Here is a 17205-nt window from a genome sequence, read left to right as displayed (position 1 = left end):
GCAACAAGATGAAGAACATTTCCAAGTCCTAGAATATTGTCTATATTGTCTAGTAGAATGGCCAGACTATGGGGGCAATTCTCGCAGCCTGCTGCACACTGCTTGAGTAGTGCAGCAGGCCAGGAGACATTGGCAGGGGGCCTGTGGCGCGACTCGCGACCGGTGTCTGGCCAACCGTGAGTCTTCCAGGCAATGTTTTCTGACATGATTGACATTTCTATATGATTATCACTACTGTCCCAGGCTCATTCGTGTTTCCCCCCCGCCCCCCGTGGCGAGAGATTCCGTACAACTGGTCCCCATCAACGGTTGGCGATCGGCAGGGGGGTGTTGGGACGCCGGAGATTGGGCTAGTGCACACGCGGTGATCTCCCCACTCACAGACAGATAGGTGGATGTGCAGTGGCTCGCTCAGCATTATGCTGCCGGCCTCTCCAGCTGGATGAGGCCCCACCCCACTACTTACTGTGTGAGTCTCCCTGTGGCGCACAGAGTGCTGGAGATTTGTTCCACAAAGTACGCCCAAAACACAGACGGGAAAATCTCTAATTTTCCCGCCTGTTGGGCACTTAGTACTTTTTTTGGGAGGAGTCCGGCCATGTCTCCACAAGTCCGATATTATGGCAGTACTTTGAACAGCACAAGCACCTCACTGCCGTTGACGACTTGCTAATCTTCAATGAGGGGATAGTCATAGCTCGGACATTTGGGCAGGAATTTTACCACCCCGCCCGCCTCGGGAATCGGAGCAGGCGAGGGGAAGAGCGTGGGGAGGTCTGTTGACCTCAGGCAGGATTTCGGGACGAGCGAGGCAGTAAAGTCCCACCATTTTACTTGGATTCTTCAAAAACCTCACCGAAGTCATCTAGAAATAGACAAAATGTTATGCAGGAGCACAGCAATCAGTCTGGTGGCCAGGCATCCCTTGCTCAGAGGAGGAGGTGTTTCTAACTGTCGTACTTGTGCTGTAATTACAGTTGTCGATGTTCTTGGTTTTTGAATTGGATGGATAAACACAAACAGTATAACAACAGCCACTGAAAGGGGCAGTCGGATGAAGAACTTATTCTTGAATTTGCCAGCATTCTGTTACACTTCATGTGGGTGTCGTAGGCTTAGACCAGCATTTTTATTGCCCATCCCTAGTTGCCCTTGAGATGATGGTGGTAGGCTGCCTTCCCGAACCGATTATGTGCCTGAGGTGTAGGTACGCCCACAGTGCTGTTAGGGAGGGCGTTCCAGGACTTTGACCCAGTGACAGTGAAGGAACGGCAATGTATTTCCATGTCAGGAGGGTGAAGCATTAACATCCTTAATCTCTCAGCATTTATCAGCTACTGTGGAAAAATTTCAGGGAATAATATTATATTAAAAAGCCACAAGAGGGCAGCAATGCTCAAGACATCTTTTTATTAGTTATGATGTCATATGTGAGTACAGTGTAAAATCCAACCTACCATCAGATTATTAACCAGAAATGATAGCCCAGATTAAGAATTCAAATTAATCTTTGTTCCACAGTCAGATCCAGAGACACCTCGACAATATCATTATAGTGACCAATTATATTTTTTCTACTTTCACATTATAGAAACCCTACAGTGCAGAAAGAGGCCATTTGGCCTATCGAGTCTGCACCGACCACAATCCCACCCAGGCCCTACCCCCATATCCCACCTGCTAATCCCTCTAATCTATGCATCTCAGGACACTAAGGGGCAATTTTCTTATGAGCATGGCCAATCAACCTAACCCACACATCTTTGGACTGTGGGAGGAAACCGGGGCACCCGGAGGAAACCCACGCAGACGCGGGGAGAATGTGTAAACTCCACACAGACAGTGACCCGAGCTGGGAATCGAACCCAGGTCCCTGGAGCTGTGAAGCAGCAGTGCTAACCACTGTGCTACCGTGCCGCCCGGTTAAGGGAATCTACATTAAGGGAATCTACCTTCAAGAGCAAGGATATTAATTCTCAGATTTCCTGAAAGCATTCACAATGATCTGTACAGTCAGTGATTCAATTTCTCCTTTCGCAAATCCTCAGCTTGTTTTTCTTTTGCAAAATTATACTTTACTCTTATAATATCTGAAAGAACATTAGAAACATTTTGTTGTGGGCAAAATTTCAAAAGGTGGCCAATTGTGTCTTAAACTAAAGGGTCGCAAATTTAAAACAGAGTTGAGGAGAAACTAGTTCTCTGTGAATCTGTGGAATTCGCTACCCCAAAGTGCGGTGGATGCTGGGACAGTGAGTAAATTTAAGGAAGAGTTCGACAGATTTTTAATTGGTAATGGGTTGAAAGGTTATGGGGAGAAGGCAGGAAAATGGGCATGAGGAGCATATCAGCCATGATCGATTGGCAGAGGGGACTGGATGGGCCGAATGGCCTAATTCTGCTCCTCTTTCTGATGAACTCATGAACTTGAATTAAGACAATTCAAAACTCGCAAGGCAAAGATATCTCTGTGCAAAAGACGTAACAAATATATTTAACATAAGACAGAACAATACAAAACGTACAGCTGACCGGAGTCTCACGAAGGGTTAAATTGCTCAACGGGCAGAGTGACAGAACCTCTCTGAAAGAACTGAAGTGCACAGCCAACTGCAGATCAATTACACTTTTTCATAATCAATCATTCTGCCTTGCATTAGCTTCAAATCAATTCCGTTTTACAGCCATACATCAATACAAATCTCTGTCAAGTACCTCAGCCAACCATAAGATACTAAATAGCATGGTGATATCTTATTCGTCCAACTGATTCCGGATGTAGTCTCCCCTTTTTGGCACTAACTACATCCCTGTCGCCTGGTAATGACAGACGCTACCACAAGGTCAAAATGGATGTTCCCACCGGCTCACTGCCAAGTTGAATAGACAGGAGTTCCTGCTTCCAGGTTCATATCTATCCTGCATCTGGGCGATGAATTAATCCATTCATTAATGTTGCATAATACGTCCTCTTTTAGGAATATAACCCCGATAAGACTTGCTGACTAACCTGTTCCCAGAACTTTGGCTTTAAACTATTGACTCCAACCATGGCTTTCAGTAACTTTGTTTGACTAAAGTGTACGATACATTGAAATACATTCAAAATATCAGCATATATGTTTCGAAATCATAATTACTTGTTTTGATTCACTTACTGCATTCACATACGTGTAAGCTGTTTGTGTTAGCTTGCCCAATAATCATTTAACTCTTTACTGATCTCTTGTCCTCTGAAAGACTGCATTCTGCCTATAAATCTTATTCACTGGTTAGAAATCCCCTTTCACACATTTCAAAATGACCATCACACAAAGTGCAATAATGTTCAGCTTTTCGACAAAGAACCTGTTGCACTCTGTGGTACTTCATTACCATAAAGAAAATACAGACATCTTTAATTGATCATTACAAATAGCGCAATGGTATTTGAATTGTCTATATAGATCAAGTTACACTCTAAGGTGTTTCAATACAATTGTGATACATGCAATATTCACAGTATAGATTCTATATGAGTCATACAGCCCGAGGGGGTTCTATATAATTTTCCTCTTTTCGGTGCACAATGGCTATAAGTTCTTAGCGACCTTTCCCCATTGTGCCTTGGCGATGGTAGCCCCAAGCTTTAGTGCGTCCCTCAACACATAGTCCTGGCTTTGGAATGCTCCTGTCTACAACACTCGGTCGGGGACAGCTCCTTGCATTGGAAGATCAACAAGTTTCAGGCAAACCAAAAAGTGTCTTTCACCAAGTTGACAATCCTCTGGCAATGGCTGATGTTTGTCTCAGTGTGCATCTCTGGCAACAGTCCATAGAGCACAGATTCCTGCGTCACGGAACTACTCGGGATGAACCTCAACAAAAACCGTCACATCTCCCTCCACGCCTCCTCAATTTGATCTTCAGTATCAAAGTCAAGATTCAGGCTGTTCTGACCATCAGAACTCATCGGCTGAAGGTCTCAACCTCATATGCTGTTCTATGAGGCCACATTGCAGAAATGATGGGAGACACTGACATGGAAGCAACATCAAAAAAAAATCCCAATGAGGTGATAGAGGCATGGATTAGAGTTTCAAAGACCTCAGTGGCACATTTCCTTTCTTTAGGTCTCAGGGCAAGCTTTTAAAATTAGTTTTTGAGTTGTGGCAAGACCCAGAAGGCCGTTCATTGCCTGTCACTGGTTGCCCAACAAAGATGCTGGTGGACATTCTTCCTAAACTGCTTCAGTCCTTGTGTCAACGGTGCTCCAGGTGTCAGAATTGCACTGACCAACGGTCATCAATAAGTTACCTCTATTCATTCTTCACAGATGCCACCAGACCTGCTGAGATTTTCCAGCACTTTCTGTTTTTGTATCAGAAGTGCACTGCTGTCCTGTGTTTACAAAATGGACTCGGTATGGACTAGCTCCAGAAACAAAACCCTACTAACCTGCACGGCCGGTGCTGTGGAGTTTCGAACACTGCGCAGATAGTAGACAAGCCTCGCTGCAAATCTGTACCTACAAGATGGCACACTGAATTGGCACAGTGCATTTACAGGTCAGGGTGCCTACTAAAAATTTGTCCATCAGGTAAATGCAGCTCGCTGTTTACTTTTGGTAGTACTCAGAAATATGTCATACCCTTCATTAGAATTTGGCTATATCTTAAGCCTCCTGAGGGTCTTACACTTAGAGGTTGTCTAGCAATTACGCTGTGCAGAAAGTGGGAAAGGGTAATTAGCCAGAAGCAATCAGGAAATGTATCCAAATCATGTTTGCATCCTGGGCTCGCTAATCACATAGAAATTACATTAAAATTAAATTTAAATAATTTATTCAGCCTCACACTGGAATTGCGCCAGATATCCAGTGTCAGTTAAGATTGCGAGAGGTTAAAAATAAGGCACGAACCTGATTTCTTGGCTCTCTCTCGTGATCCCACTAGCTCACCCCGCCCATCAACCGCGGGGCACAATGGGAAGATCATCCCCATTATGTTTCACTTTTTAAAAAACTTTTGCACAAAAACAAACTAAAAAGAAAGAAGTTTATTTATTAGTGTCACAAGTAGGCTTACATTAACATTGCAATGAAGTTACTGTGAAAATCCCCTAGTTGCCACACTTTGGGTACACTGAGGGGGAATTTAGCACGGCCAATCCACCTAACCAGCACATCTTTCGGACTGAGAGGGGAAACCAGAGCACCCGGAGGAAACCCACAGACACAGGAAGAACATCAAACTCCACACAGTGACCCACACACTGGGAATCGAACCTGGGTTCCTGGCACCGTGAGGCAGCAGTGCTAACCACTGAGCCACTGCGCTGCCCCCAATTGAGGGATACACATAGGATTAAAGTAGAAGCTAAAATATCAACTTGAAAAACTATTTAGATTTATTAAAATCATAAATAAGTGACATCCCACAATTATAAAATCACTTTTTCACGGCCAATGAGTGTTCAGCATTACAGACATAAAAACTCAATTTAACAAGGTGTAACTTTTTCCAAGAGTGCAGGAAGAGAAATAACTTTTTCAAGAATTTTTTGATGGTGAGATAACAAAAGGATAAATCCCCAACAATTCAGTGATTTCTAAATTGATTAAACTTTGGGGGAACTTCAGTGGCACATTGTTGCACACCTCCTTTAATTGCAAGATAATTAGATTGGAATGTGAAGAATGGTAATTGTAATTATCTTGCAATGGTGTCTTTGCCTATATATGCTGTATTTGTGAACCTACTTCCACTCACCTGATGAAGGAGAAGCGCTCTGAAAGCTCGTGATTCCAAATAAATCTGTTGGACTTTAACCTGGTGTCGTGAGACTTCTTAATGTGCTTACCCGAGTCCAACGCTGGCATCTCCACACTATAAATTTCTAAGTCATTATTATGTGCTCTATTAAGAAATTCTTCTCATCACTTTAGCATTCTTTGCCCAAAATCTTAAAATCTGCTTCCTCTAGTCCTTTGTAACATCAGCTTTGAGAGGAAACCCACACAGGCACGAGGAGAAGGTGCAGACTCTGCACAGTGACCCAAGCTGGGAATCGAACCCGAGTCCCCTGGCACTGTGAGCTTTATACAAGTTCCACACAAATTCCCTGCTTTTGTACTCTCTGTATTTTTATGATCCCATTTGCTTTACCACCTATTCTTCTAAAGTGCTGTCACTTTCAAAGATCTATGCACAAACTCCCAAATCTGTCTACTCTTTAGAACTGTGCCATTAAGTCTATATTACCTCTCCCTCCCCTTCAGCCAAAATGCATCATATTCTGTATTAAATTCCATTTGTCCATTCTTTGAGCCAATGCTAGCCAGTCAATTGGTATCAGCCTCACTGTTAGCCACACCTAGTTTGGTGGGTCAGCTCACTGTTAGCCACACCTAGTTTGGTGGGTCAGTGTCACTTTGTAGGGGTGTCAAAGCTGCATGCCATTCTGAATGTTAAATCTAAGTATGCCATTTTAAAAAGTTTGGTTGCAAGTAAGTATCCGAGGGGTCATGTGAAGGACATAGTAATATAAATGTTCATAAAAGTGGTTTAGCATTCTCTTAAATAGACTAGCGTGTAAAAAAATGTTGAAGTTCACATCAACTTGCGAATCGGAGATGCAATCCACACAAGGACTGAAACACTGCATCCATGGAAGAGCAGCATAATTACTGATGGAAATCATTTTGTATTTAACAGTGATTTTGCACTCTTTTAATTGTCAGTTTTGCACATTAACAGCCAGTGCCAAGTTTTGCCCTCATAACAGTCACAAATTCTAAATCATTGCATCAGACTAGAGATCATTTTCTCAAAGTGTTCCCGTGAAGCACCTTGGGGTGTTTAATTATGTTAAAGATGTTTAATACACAATATAAATAGAATATGCTACATTAGATAGCTCCCAGTTTTTGGAAATGGATGCATTAACAATTAACAGAACATAAATCGGACAAGAAATGTAACAAAGGATTCATCTGCACATAAATATTTACCTACATCTAAAATTTAACAGTACTCCAAAGGATAAACAGACAAAAATTAGATAACGGAGAATGATTACATGTAAAAGATTAATTGAATTTTCCTCTTCATTCACGTCATGGGTAGCACAGTGGTTAGCACTTTTGTCTCTCAGCGTCAGGGATCCAGGTTCGATTCCAGTTTTGGGTGACTGCCTGTGTGGAGTTTGCATATTCCCTCCCCCCCCCCCGTCTATGTGAGTTTCCACAGGTGCATTTTTAACCAGATCTCAACTGCCATATTAGAAACATTACTATTCCCTTCATCTGAATAGGGAAAAAGGGTGTTCTATGAAATTGGAAAAAAAACACAATATTACAGGTCAAGTTGATAAAATCAAAAGAATTTTTATTGTGAATTCTGACATCGGTATCACATACTGGTGAGGCGGCGTGGCAACATGAAAAAGTTATCAAGTTTCATTTTTAAAGAATTAATATACTTAAGTACAGATTCAGCACAAAAAAAGTTAGTGCATTACACGTAACACGACCAACCATTAGTACAGGGTGATGGTCAAATACTATAAACTAGCCCCCATCTATACAAAAATGGTACAATTCAAATCAGATTAATTTCTAAGGTTTTCTCACTCGAGGATTTCAATAAAAGTATAACTGACAATGATCATATTGTGCCTATTTTTTTAATAAAGAAAATCAATTTCAGAACACAAAATTAACTGTTGCTACAGCAAAATTATATCAAACTCTGATCAATGTTAATCCTTCACCAGAACATGTTTTGAAGGTTAAAAAGGTGGGAACCACAAGCAATAAAATGACCACCATATTAATTGGGCCTTTTCTTTCCTGGACAAAAGGACAACAAAAATACTGGCAAAGCAAGCTCCATCAATATTACCACTAACAGGACGCTAGCAACGTACTCTGCTATAAATATACTCAGCTGCAGTCTACTGAGAATTTCAGTCGAGAAGACAAGAAAATAGCTTACTCTAAAGATAACAGACCATACACAATCTTACCAGTAACACAAGGAGGAGGGTGGGGGAGGAGTTGACAATCATTTTAAGCTCAATGATGTAACAACTCGGGTATGTGTGACACTTTAAAGTCTCCATTACTGAATGATTTCTCAACAGGAAACCAAAGAGCTGTAAAGTGAGTGACATCCAGCAGAATTTGCAGGCCTGGCATTAGCAGAACCAATGAGCTGTCCACCCAGAAATGAGTGTTCCAATATGGATTGCAGGATTCAGGCAAGACACCACCCCCGAAGGCTTGTGGTTCAAATCCAAGCTAGCAGACATCCAGAATGGGGTCGCGAAGGATCATTGTGCACGTTCTGGTCCCACAAAAATACATTTTTTTTCCATCTATCTTTGAGAGCCTTGGCTGAGAGATTTCACTGAGCAACGTCAATGGCATTCAAGCGCTATTTACACAACTGGGCCTTGATCTGAGCATATTCACATGGTCGCTGTCCAATTCAGGCAACCTCCACAGCCGGCAATGAAACAAGTGGCAGGAAACCGGCGGTGGGGCTTAAAACCTGCCCGAAGTACACTTGCTTTGATCTGAACTTCCATAGTGATATTAAATATCCTATTTCACTGTCAAATGTAAAGATAAAGTTGTGGGCTAGAGTATTGCTCAGTCAATTTAAAAAGTCTCTATTCATGATAATAAACTTTGCTAATGGAAGACTCCCACAAGCACTGAATTTAAATAACAAAGTAACATTTTCTTAGTATCAGTATAACAGTGGGAACAACTGTAATACGTTAGAGCAATTCACCAGCATCATACTATGTACTGCAGAAGCCAATGCCATTCGAAGCATGCAGAACTGAGACAGCACACCTATTGGTCTATATTTGAGAACTTGGAGAGTGAAGTATTTGCATTCACAAATTCTAGCCACATCAAAATAATTATGATAATCTGCAGTTTATATAACAGAGTGACAAATATTTGTTATTATTTATAATGTAACAGAACATAATTTATTTCAGTCTAACCAAGAAAAAGCAAATCTTTACCAGAAGCATTTCAGTCCAGTTTATACAGGTGAGATAGGCCTAGAATATAATATACTGTCTCTTTAACCAATTGACTGCTAGTGCCAGTGGCATTATACAGTGGGTTGAAAGGCACCAGCAGTTAAATTATTAAGTTTAATCTTTTTCCGTAGAGATCTGAATGCTTTTAGGATCCGAATAGATCAAATACTTTAATTGTGTCGAAGATGGCGTTCTCTGCGCCAACTGCAAAATCAGTCCATTTTTGCTTAACATTGTTTAGGCCTCCTCCTGGGGAAACAAAAGACATTTCAGTTATTTTGACTAAATTGCTTTCACCATCAGCAAAATACTGCAGATGATGGAGATCTGAAGTAAAACAATGGTAAAACAAAATGCTACAAATATCAAGTCAGATAGTTGCACAGATCATTGTTGTACAGATTTTGGGGCTATAGAAAAGCATTTTTTTTGCTCTCTGGTTTCTGTATTAAACTGGCATTCACCTGAAAAGTGGAAATTAAAGGTGGATGGTAACTTGTGATGGCGAGCATGTCACAGAAGCTGCAGACTTATGTAAAATATTCAAGGAAATTTGTCAAGATGGAAACTTGGTCTTTTAAAATTCTCACTCATTCTTTGAGCAAGCAAGCTATGTGGTTATATATCTCATTTACTCAAAAGAGCAAAAATTGATCTTTACGCTCAGCAGCCCAAATAAAGTGTTATGGTTACTAGAAAATCCACAATTTCAACTTTATAATAAGCAGTATTAACTCACCAAATGCTAAAGCTGATTAAAAAATTGTCTACTTATATTTAGGTTTTCAGACTTTTCAGCTCAATTATAATCCACGGGAACTTTACTAGTGTAGCCAATGAAAGCAGCAAGAAAGGGTTAAAAAAAACTTCGCCAGCATGAAAGCTGGTCATGAAAGACTTGGATTTATATAGAATCTTACATGACATCGTGATGTCCTAAGCTCTATACAGTCAATGATTATTTTTGAAACATATTCATTTGAATATTAAAATGGCATCAAGACATATAAAGCTACAAATGGGGGCCAGTTTCACAATCTAACTCATATTAATGATTTATTTAGCTGTCACTGTAAAAGGGTGATTTGTTAACAGCGCACATGAAGGAGTTGGCTAATGGAGCAAGGAGGTAAAATAGTCAACCAATTTTGTTGTCCTGTCCTCTATCAACATCACTAATATAGATCATCTGGTCATTATCACATTGCTGGTCAGGTGCAAACTGGCTGTAACATTTCTTAAAAATGGTAACCACTCTCAAAATCAAACACTTTGGGACACCTTGTAGTCATTTAGGGACAGTATATAAATGCCAAGTCTTCCTTTCCTTTTTCTATTTATATGGGGGTGTTCCCCTTAAAATATTTCACTGAACAACAGTTTAGGTCAGTAGGCAATGACCTGTATTTTTATGCCTGATATGTTTGACAAAAATATCTTAAACAAAAAGTGATAGTTTTGATTTTGCAGAGCCTTTTTAAGATGGAATCCAGAGACAAGAATGGCTGCGCAAACTAAGGCAATGACAAATATAATTTTACAATCAGAACTTTGTGAAACAGGAAATATTTCAAATATCTGAGCAACTATTTAATTAAAATATCTACCGACCTTCCCTGAAGAATAAAATCAAATTAGTTGGAGTTTCGCTGTCTGACATTTTTATCCTTATGATTCATGGATGCATTGCTTTTCCTATGGCAGAAAGGATAAAATTGTTAAAACTCAGTAACACAAACTGCTCACAATTGTTAATATACAAATAAACATTTAAATATGAAATTGAGTAAACTTACAAGGGTGCAGATCCTTGTTCATCGTCTGATCACCATGCAAACACAAAAATGTAGACAAACTTTAGTAAAGGCACATTAAAATATTAAATGAATTTACAGGTGTCATTTTGCCATTCAATCTCAAAATAAATGTCTGAACTTTTAGTCCAGCTTTGTCACAAATCTTTAATCTGTGAAAAGTTAAGACTTTAGTGCCAAGATAAAAGCAGCTCAACACAACAAAGTGGCAGACCATCACAACAGTTTTCTGGTGTTCAAACTACAGAAGTAAAGATAGAACACAATCGCAAAGAGTCCACCATACTGTGGCATATCACACGTCGAGATACACCATTACGTTGAAACTGGATACATAAACCACCATTCTTTATTTGTTTTGCCAGATTCCTTGGAAATTACTTTGCAGGATAGTTCTTCAAAATTATTTCAAGGGCTCCACAGCAAAGCTGACAGCAAAACTGCACCTTAATTTCATAATTGGCTCTTCGAGAAATTACCTTCAGGCGTCAAATATGCTTACTGTGCTAACGGATGTATTCCCTAAAAACAGATGATTTCCCACAGGAGTTTGTTTTGCCACTATGATTTGTGGTTCTCAGACCTTAAACCTGTAAGCAAAAAAAGCAGCAATTTCTTACTCCTAAAGTTAGCACTAAACTAAGCAGAACTCTAAAATGAAAACAAGAGTAGAGCTGCAGATTAGCAGCAGCTTTGTTCGATCAGCAATCTTTGCAGGATATGGGACAAGTTTAGGCTCAAGGTTTTGGAATTCTCCAAAATCCTCAATTGTGACATTCTCTAACAAAAGAATGTATGTTTTTTTTTTAAAAACTACTTTTACCAAATGCTATTTTGTTTGGGGACATCTTGCGAATGCCAAAACCTATTAAACATGAACTCTGATTAGGCAAATGGACCTTGTGCCTAATCCCATTTGTTTTCATTGTGACAGCGCTGTAAATCGAAAAAAAAACTGTCACGGACCAAAATTGTGACAAATTAAAGCATAAATAAATGTGAAATGTGTTCACTTCAGAGCCAGAGTTTCTTCTTCACCGAGCCAAATATTAATTTTAGTTCACAATGGAATGTGCTTTGTCAAAATACTTTTGAACCCATGGTAACCAGCAATGAGGCAAAATTATTTTATCAGACTCTTTTGACAAAGCACACACACAAATAGTTTTCACTTGGGGTTGGAAATCAAAACTGTTGTAAGAATAAACAAAATATTACAGATGCTGGAATCTGAAACAAGAACAGAGGACACCAGAAAAACTCAGCCAGTCTGCCGGCATCTATCAGGAGAGAAACAGAGTAAATGTTGAGTCCTTTGACTCTTCAACAGAACTGAAGTGAGGGAGACTGTGTTACTGAGTGCACAAAAAGTGCAACAAACAAAAGGTAGCAACTCTAAACAGGTATCCTGGTGTGAGGGGGAGGGGTTCATACTGAGGCATTACATACATGAGATATTTAAAAAATGGGTTTAAGATGGAGGAGAAAGGTCAAAATCTAAAGTTGCCAAACTCAACGTAGAGTCCAGAGGGCTGTAATGTGCCTAATCCAAAGATGAGATACTGCTCCTCCAGCTTGTACTGGGCTTCACTACAGCACTGCACCAGACCAAGGAAGGACATGTGGGCATGAGAGCAAGATGCTGAGTTTAAAATGGCATGCAGCAGGCAAATTAGGGTCATGCTTGTGGACTGATCGAGGGGATACACAAAAGTGCAGGGGAGTGAGACTAATTGAAAAGCTTTACCAAAGAGCACAAACAGACATGATGGGCTGAATGGCCCTGTGTCATGTATCATTCTATGATCCCATTATTACCATTACTCCCAAAATTCCTGTGGAAATGGAAGTAGTAACAATAGGTTATGCCAAACTTCCTCCTGTCCAAACATATTTTTCTGACCTTTTAACATTTTTACATTTATGTTGTGGTGCTGTTATTTATGTTATCAGGATTAACAGTAATCGCCTGGGTTAATATCATTGTGGTGGAATAACAAGTGACAAATTATAATAAGGCCGAAGCTCTCAGAGGACTTTGTAACTGCATTTACCATGAAATTCAAAAGATGGTAAACACTTGTCATCTGCAGATCTTGATACAGTGACCTGCAGGCTGAAAGATTAACAGTGTGTGTCGCAATCACAAAACCTACATAATGAACAGCATTCTGTTTGGAATATAGGTTAAAAATAATGTCGGATGTAAATTTACAGGTATGCTTAAAGTTGCAACTTTGGATACTAATTTTATCTTCTGTCCATTCAGAAATTGTTCTTCAAATTTAAAATGAAGTGTGGGGAGGGAAAAAACACAGCTAAAAGACAGCTATAAATAGTTTTATAGCATTCTGCTGAAGTGATAAATAAAGGGTCCGTTGAACCAGCAATTTATTCGATTTACAGCCGCTTAATGCTAAACACAACTGTGCAGCGATGACAGAAACTCGAATACTGAGCGACGCAGGTAATGGAATATGTCGCTTCAGAACGACATGCATTGTATTCCACTTACCACAGGATTTGAACCAGCAGCAAACGAGAAAGAAAACATTTTTCATCAAGGAATAGCATTTTGCTTCAATCATGTAATGAGACACCCTGTACTGAACACAAGTGATCAACGCCCCAGAAAGTTTTCAATTGCCACATGACAATCATACCACACGCAATCTGCAACAATAGCTTGGGGGTGAAATTAGTCTTTGCCAGTAGCTTGATCACCAACAACCAGCCCATTCTACGCTGTCCAATTTTATTTTCTATTGAAGTTTGATGGAATAAAACAGTGCTGTGGAAACAAAACAGCAGCCTGTGTAAAATGGGCTGTCGATAACATCGAGTACATTTTGCTCTTCGTGAAAGTCAATTTCACTCCAGCTCTATATGTCCTAAGTTGGCAGGGACTAACCGATTTGACCAAAACAACATTACCAACTGAAACACAACTGTATTCTCACAATTACTTATCACATGCTACTCAAAATTTAACAAATGATGGAGAAATAACATCCAATGTTTTAATATTTATGTTGTGTCAGAAGGAACACATCAGCACTTATCAGTCCCCCAAAGAATTTAGTCAAGGTAGTCCATGCAGATAATTGTGTGCAAAATCCCCTCCTCAGTGGAATCATACTTCATCTGACTACATTTTAACATAAAAGCAAATTACTGCGGATGCTGAAACCGGAATCAAAGACAGAAAATCTCAGCAGGTCTGTCAGCATCTGTGGAGAGAGAACAGTGCCAACGTTTCAAGTCTGGATAATCTTTCGTCATAGCTGAGAGTCATAAAGCTCGAAATGTTAGCTCCATTCTCTCCACAGGTGCTGTCAGACCTGCTGAGACTTTCCAGCTTTTTTTTGTCTTTGTGCAGACTACATTTTAACATTTGGTAAAGTAGGTACTTTATGGGAAGTATTGATCTGTGCTCATCCTGAATGAACACTAATAAGGGGGGAGGCAAATTTTAAATCCTAGGATCCAAGGGAGATTTGCTGGACGTTAAGACTCTTAAGGATGGAAAGCTGAAGTGGGGTAATAAGATTAGTGAGATCTTTTAAATCAGCACAAATTAAGACACTGACAGAACTAGCATCAGTTAGATGACTTTCAAATGAGCCAACAAGAAATTTACATGAGATGCAGTGATTGATTCAAATAAGTGATTATGATCGTAAAAAATAAATGCTGGTATTTTTAAATGTATTATTAAGAAATATTGTTCACTTTGGTCAAAAAGCATTTTACCACAAGGCATCATGGTAAAAGGGTGAAACCATATTTCAAGAGAATATTTAAACCATGGAAATATGCAAGTTCTATCAGTTAAAGTTTTGGATAGGAGAACACAATCACATTTGATGAATAGGACTCATTCGCGATCTAGACGAGATGGACTGGTGTCCAGATGTCGTGCCATGAGTTTGTCTGATTGGACAGTGAACGTTAAGGGAACCCGTGAAAATGTTGATTTGAACTCTGAGCTGCGCGTCATAGGTTTCTAGGCAACCAGGGTGCGAGGGTCAGCCAGGACCGGAGTTAGCTTCTGGATTTCACGGACTAATAAAATACCGTTACGTTGAGGAGTGGAATGCAACTGGCCAGAATATTTGACAGGTATTGTTGTTGATTTGTGTATCTTGAAGATGACTGATTTAAAGTTATAACAATAAGAAGTTTAACAACACCAGGTTAAAGTCCAACAGGTTTATTTGGTAGCAAAAGCCACACGTGGCTTTTGCTACCAAATAAACCTGTTGGACTTTAACCTGGTGTTGTTAAACTTCTTACTGTGTTTACCCCAGTCCAACGCCGGCATCTCCACATTAAAGTTATAAGGCAGGAATGATTGATAAGAAAAATCGAAAATTGATCTGTTTTTTGATTGTATTGTTAGAATCATTGGAGAGGTTTTGACGCTCTATGTCAGAGCTGATTGATCTTTTTGATGATTTCCCGGTGGCCGCTGGTTTAATAAAGTTTTGTCTTTATACAGAAAACGCCGACTTTGAGAGTCTTGTATTGTCTGAGTTTTCTTGAGGTACTGGTCACCTCGGGTACCCCATCAACTGAAGCCCAAACCCATTCTGCTACAACCATATCTATTTCCAGTTTAATTGGTTTTTGGGGTTGGACAGAGGCGACAAGTCCCCTTTTCCTCTTGCTCTGCCTCTTTTCTTTCGGCTCACATTCAACCTTTCTTGCCCTGCATGGTGCCTTTCCCTTTATATTATGGCTTGGAATGTTCTTGTCTGCTGGATCTCTTCCATTTTATTCATGTTAGTCTTGTTTGAGTTTGGGGGGGTTGGGGGAGGGGCTCAGGTGAGTAGCTAGCTCCAGAGTTTGGTCTGTAATGAAGCTCTGTACCTCAGACTTTGACAGCTGTTTTGATTTAATAGCGGAGGGTATAGTATTCGCCAAGGGTCAGGAAATCCAACTGAAGGTGAGGACTGTTGCATGGAACAGGAGTGCTTCCACCAAGCTAACCTGCCACGACTGGCAGACGTCCACCTTGTTATCTCTCCCCTCCATTCTCTTTAACCCCAGCTGCAGTCTTTCCCATGTGACAGCCATCCAACCTCTCAATATGGTCAGTAGACAGACATGAAACAGAGTATAAAAATACTAATGAGGCCCATCATTAGGTTCAGCTGAGACTCCTGTCTTTCCCATATTCTGGGCCTCTTGGCTGCAGACAGGACCCTCACACCCTCTCTTCAAATGTTGGGTTCCAAAGATTCTGCAGAAGGGCACCTGTTATAATTGCTAATCTAAACTTTCAGACATTCACCAATAGAAATAACATGCCATCCCACATAACCATGTATTACTTCGCAAAATATTTTTTTTCTCTACTGCAACGCAACTGCTTAACAATGAAAAAATTAATTACCCATTTACAATGCAGAGAGTGCATTTACTATGAGGCTAGATTTTGTGCAAATGGAGAGACAGGCGTATCATGGTCAGCCCATCTGCATCAAACTGTAACAAGCAACAGAAGACAAAAACAAAGAACTTTAACCCTCTGAAAAAGATTTGGACCTGAATTTTATACTCCCCCACAAGGGTAGTTTTATCTGGTAGGGGTGGGCAGCTGGAAATAGAAGGAATGGGCTTCCCTCTGGGTTTCCACTTGCCCCAAACACACAGCAATTTTACATTGCAGCAGGCAAGGCCTCTGGCAGGTGGTTCTCTCAGATGTGGGAAGCCTGAAAATTAGTGGGCATGAAGCTTCCATCGAATGCCCCCTCCTAACTTTAAGCATCTAACTCCTCCCCATAACTTTAAGATCCAGTGGCCACTGGATCCACCTGGCCTCTTCCCCAACACCCCAATTGCTCACTTTCCATTCCACCCTTCCTGTCCTAGGACCCTGAAAACTTACTTTTCCGTCCAGCCCCTGGGATTTGTGTCACCTTCTTGCATTTCTATCCTTTACCACTGAAGTTGCTGCAAAAACTAGAGTGTTGTTGGTTAGGTGGGACTTCATAGCGAAGGCAGACATCCTGCCTACAGCCAAGTGATGCTCAATTTAGGCGTGAAATGGCACTGGGTCAGCCAGAGTCAGTTTGGATGGAAATCCTGGCCTTGGTCACACCAGTTGAGTTTAAAAATCAGGCTTCAAATTCAAAATGAGGAAAATCATGTTGTGGCATATACCACATACATGCCATTACTCTGATCTACTTAATCATCAGCTATCCATTCCAACTGAAGACCAAATAAAAGTCAGTCTTTTGTCTTAATTGAATGAACGATAAATGCGATGGAGGATATGAGCTGGTGCTCCCTCTCACAAGCAAACCAACTGTACAATTAAAAAATACAAATGCTGGAA

The 17205-nt window shown here is 40.4% G+C and overlaps 1 protein-coding gene across 2 annotated transcripts in view; it reads right to left on the bottom strand.

Moving 5' to 3' along the window:
* Positions 1-7341: 7341 nt before the first annotated feature.
* bsg (basigin) overlaps positions 7342-17205 on the bottom strand; it is a 32865-nt gene continuing 23001 nt past the window's right edge. Inside the window, exons 6-8 of one of the 2 annotated variants that reach the window (XM_078198258.1) lie at positions 10842-10866; positions 10657-10740; positions 7342-9294 (exon numbers count right to left, since the gene is read on the bottom strand). In XM_078198258.1, the coding sequence (XP_078054384.1) occupies positions 10680-10740; positions 10842-10866 (86 nt within the window). In that variant the 3' untranslated portion in view covers positions 7342-9294; positions 10657-10679. The remainder of the gene's footprint in view (positions 9295-10656; positions 10741-10841; positions 10867-17205) is intronic. The other variant, XM_078198259.1, reaches the window with a different exon arrangement.

The sequence above is a fragment of the Mustelus asterias genome, chromosome 26, assembly GCF_964213995.1.
Source record: "Mustelus asterias chromosome 26, sMusAst1.hap1.1, whole genome shotgun sequence".
Classification (NCBI taxonomy): domain Eukaryota; kingdom Metazoa; phylum Chordata; class Chondrichthyes; order Carcharhiniformes; family Triakidae; genus Mustelus; species Mustelus asterias.
The sequence above is the reverse complement of the archived record's forward strand: the minus strand, read 5'-3'. Positions and strand labels throughout refer to the sequence as shown.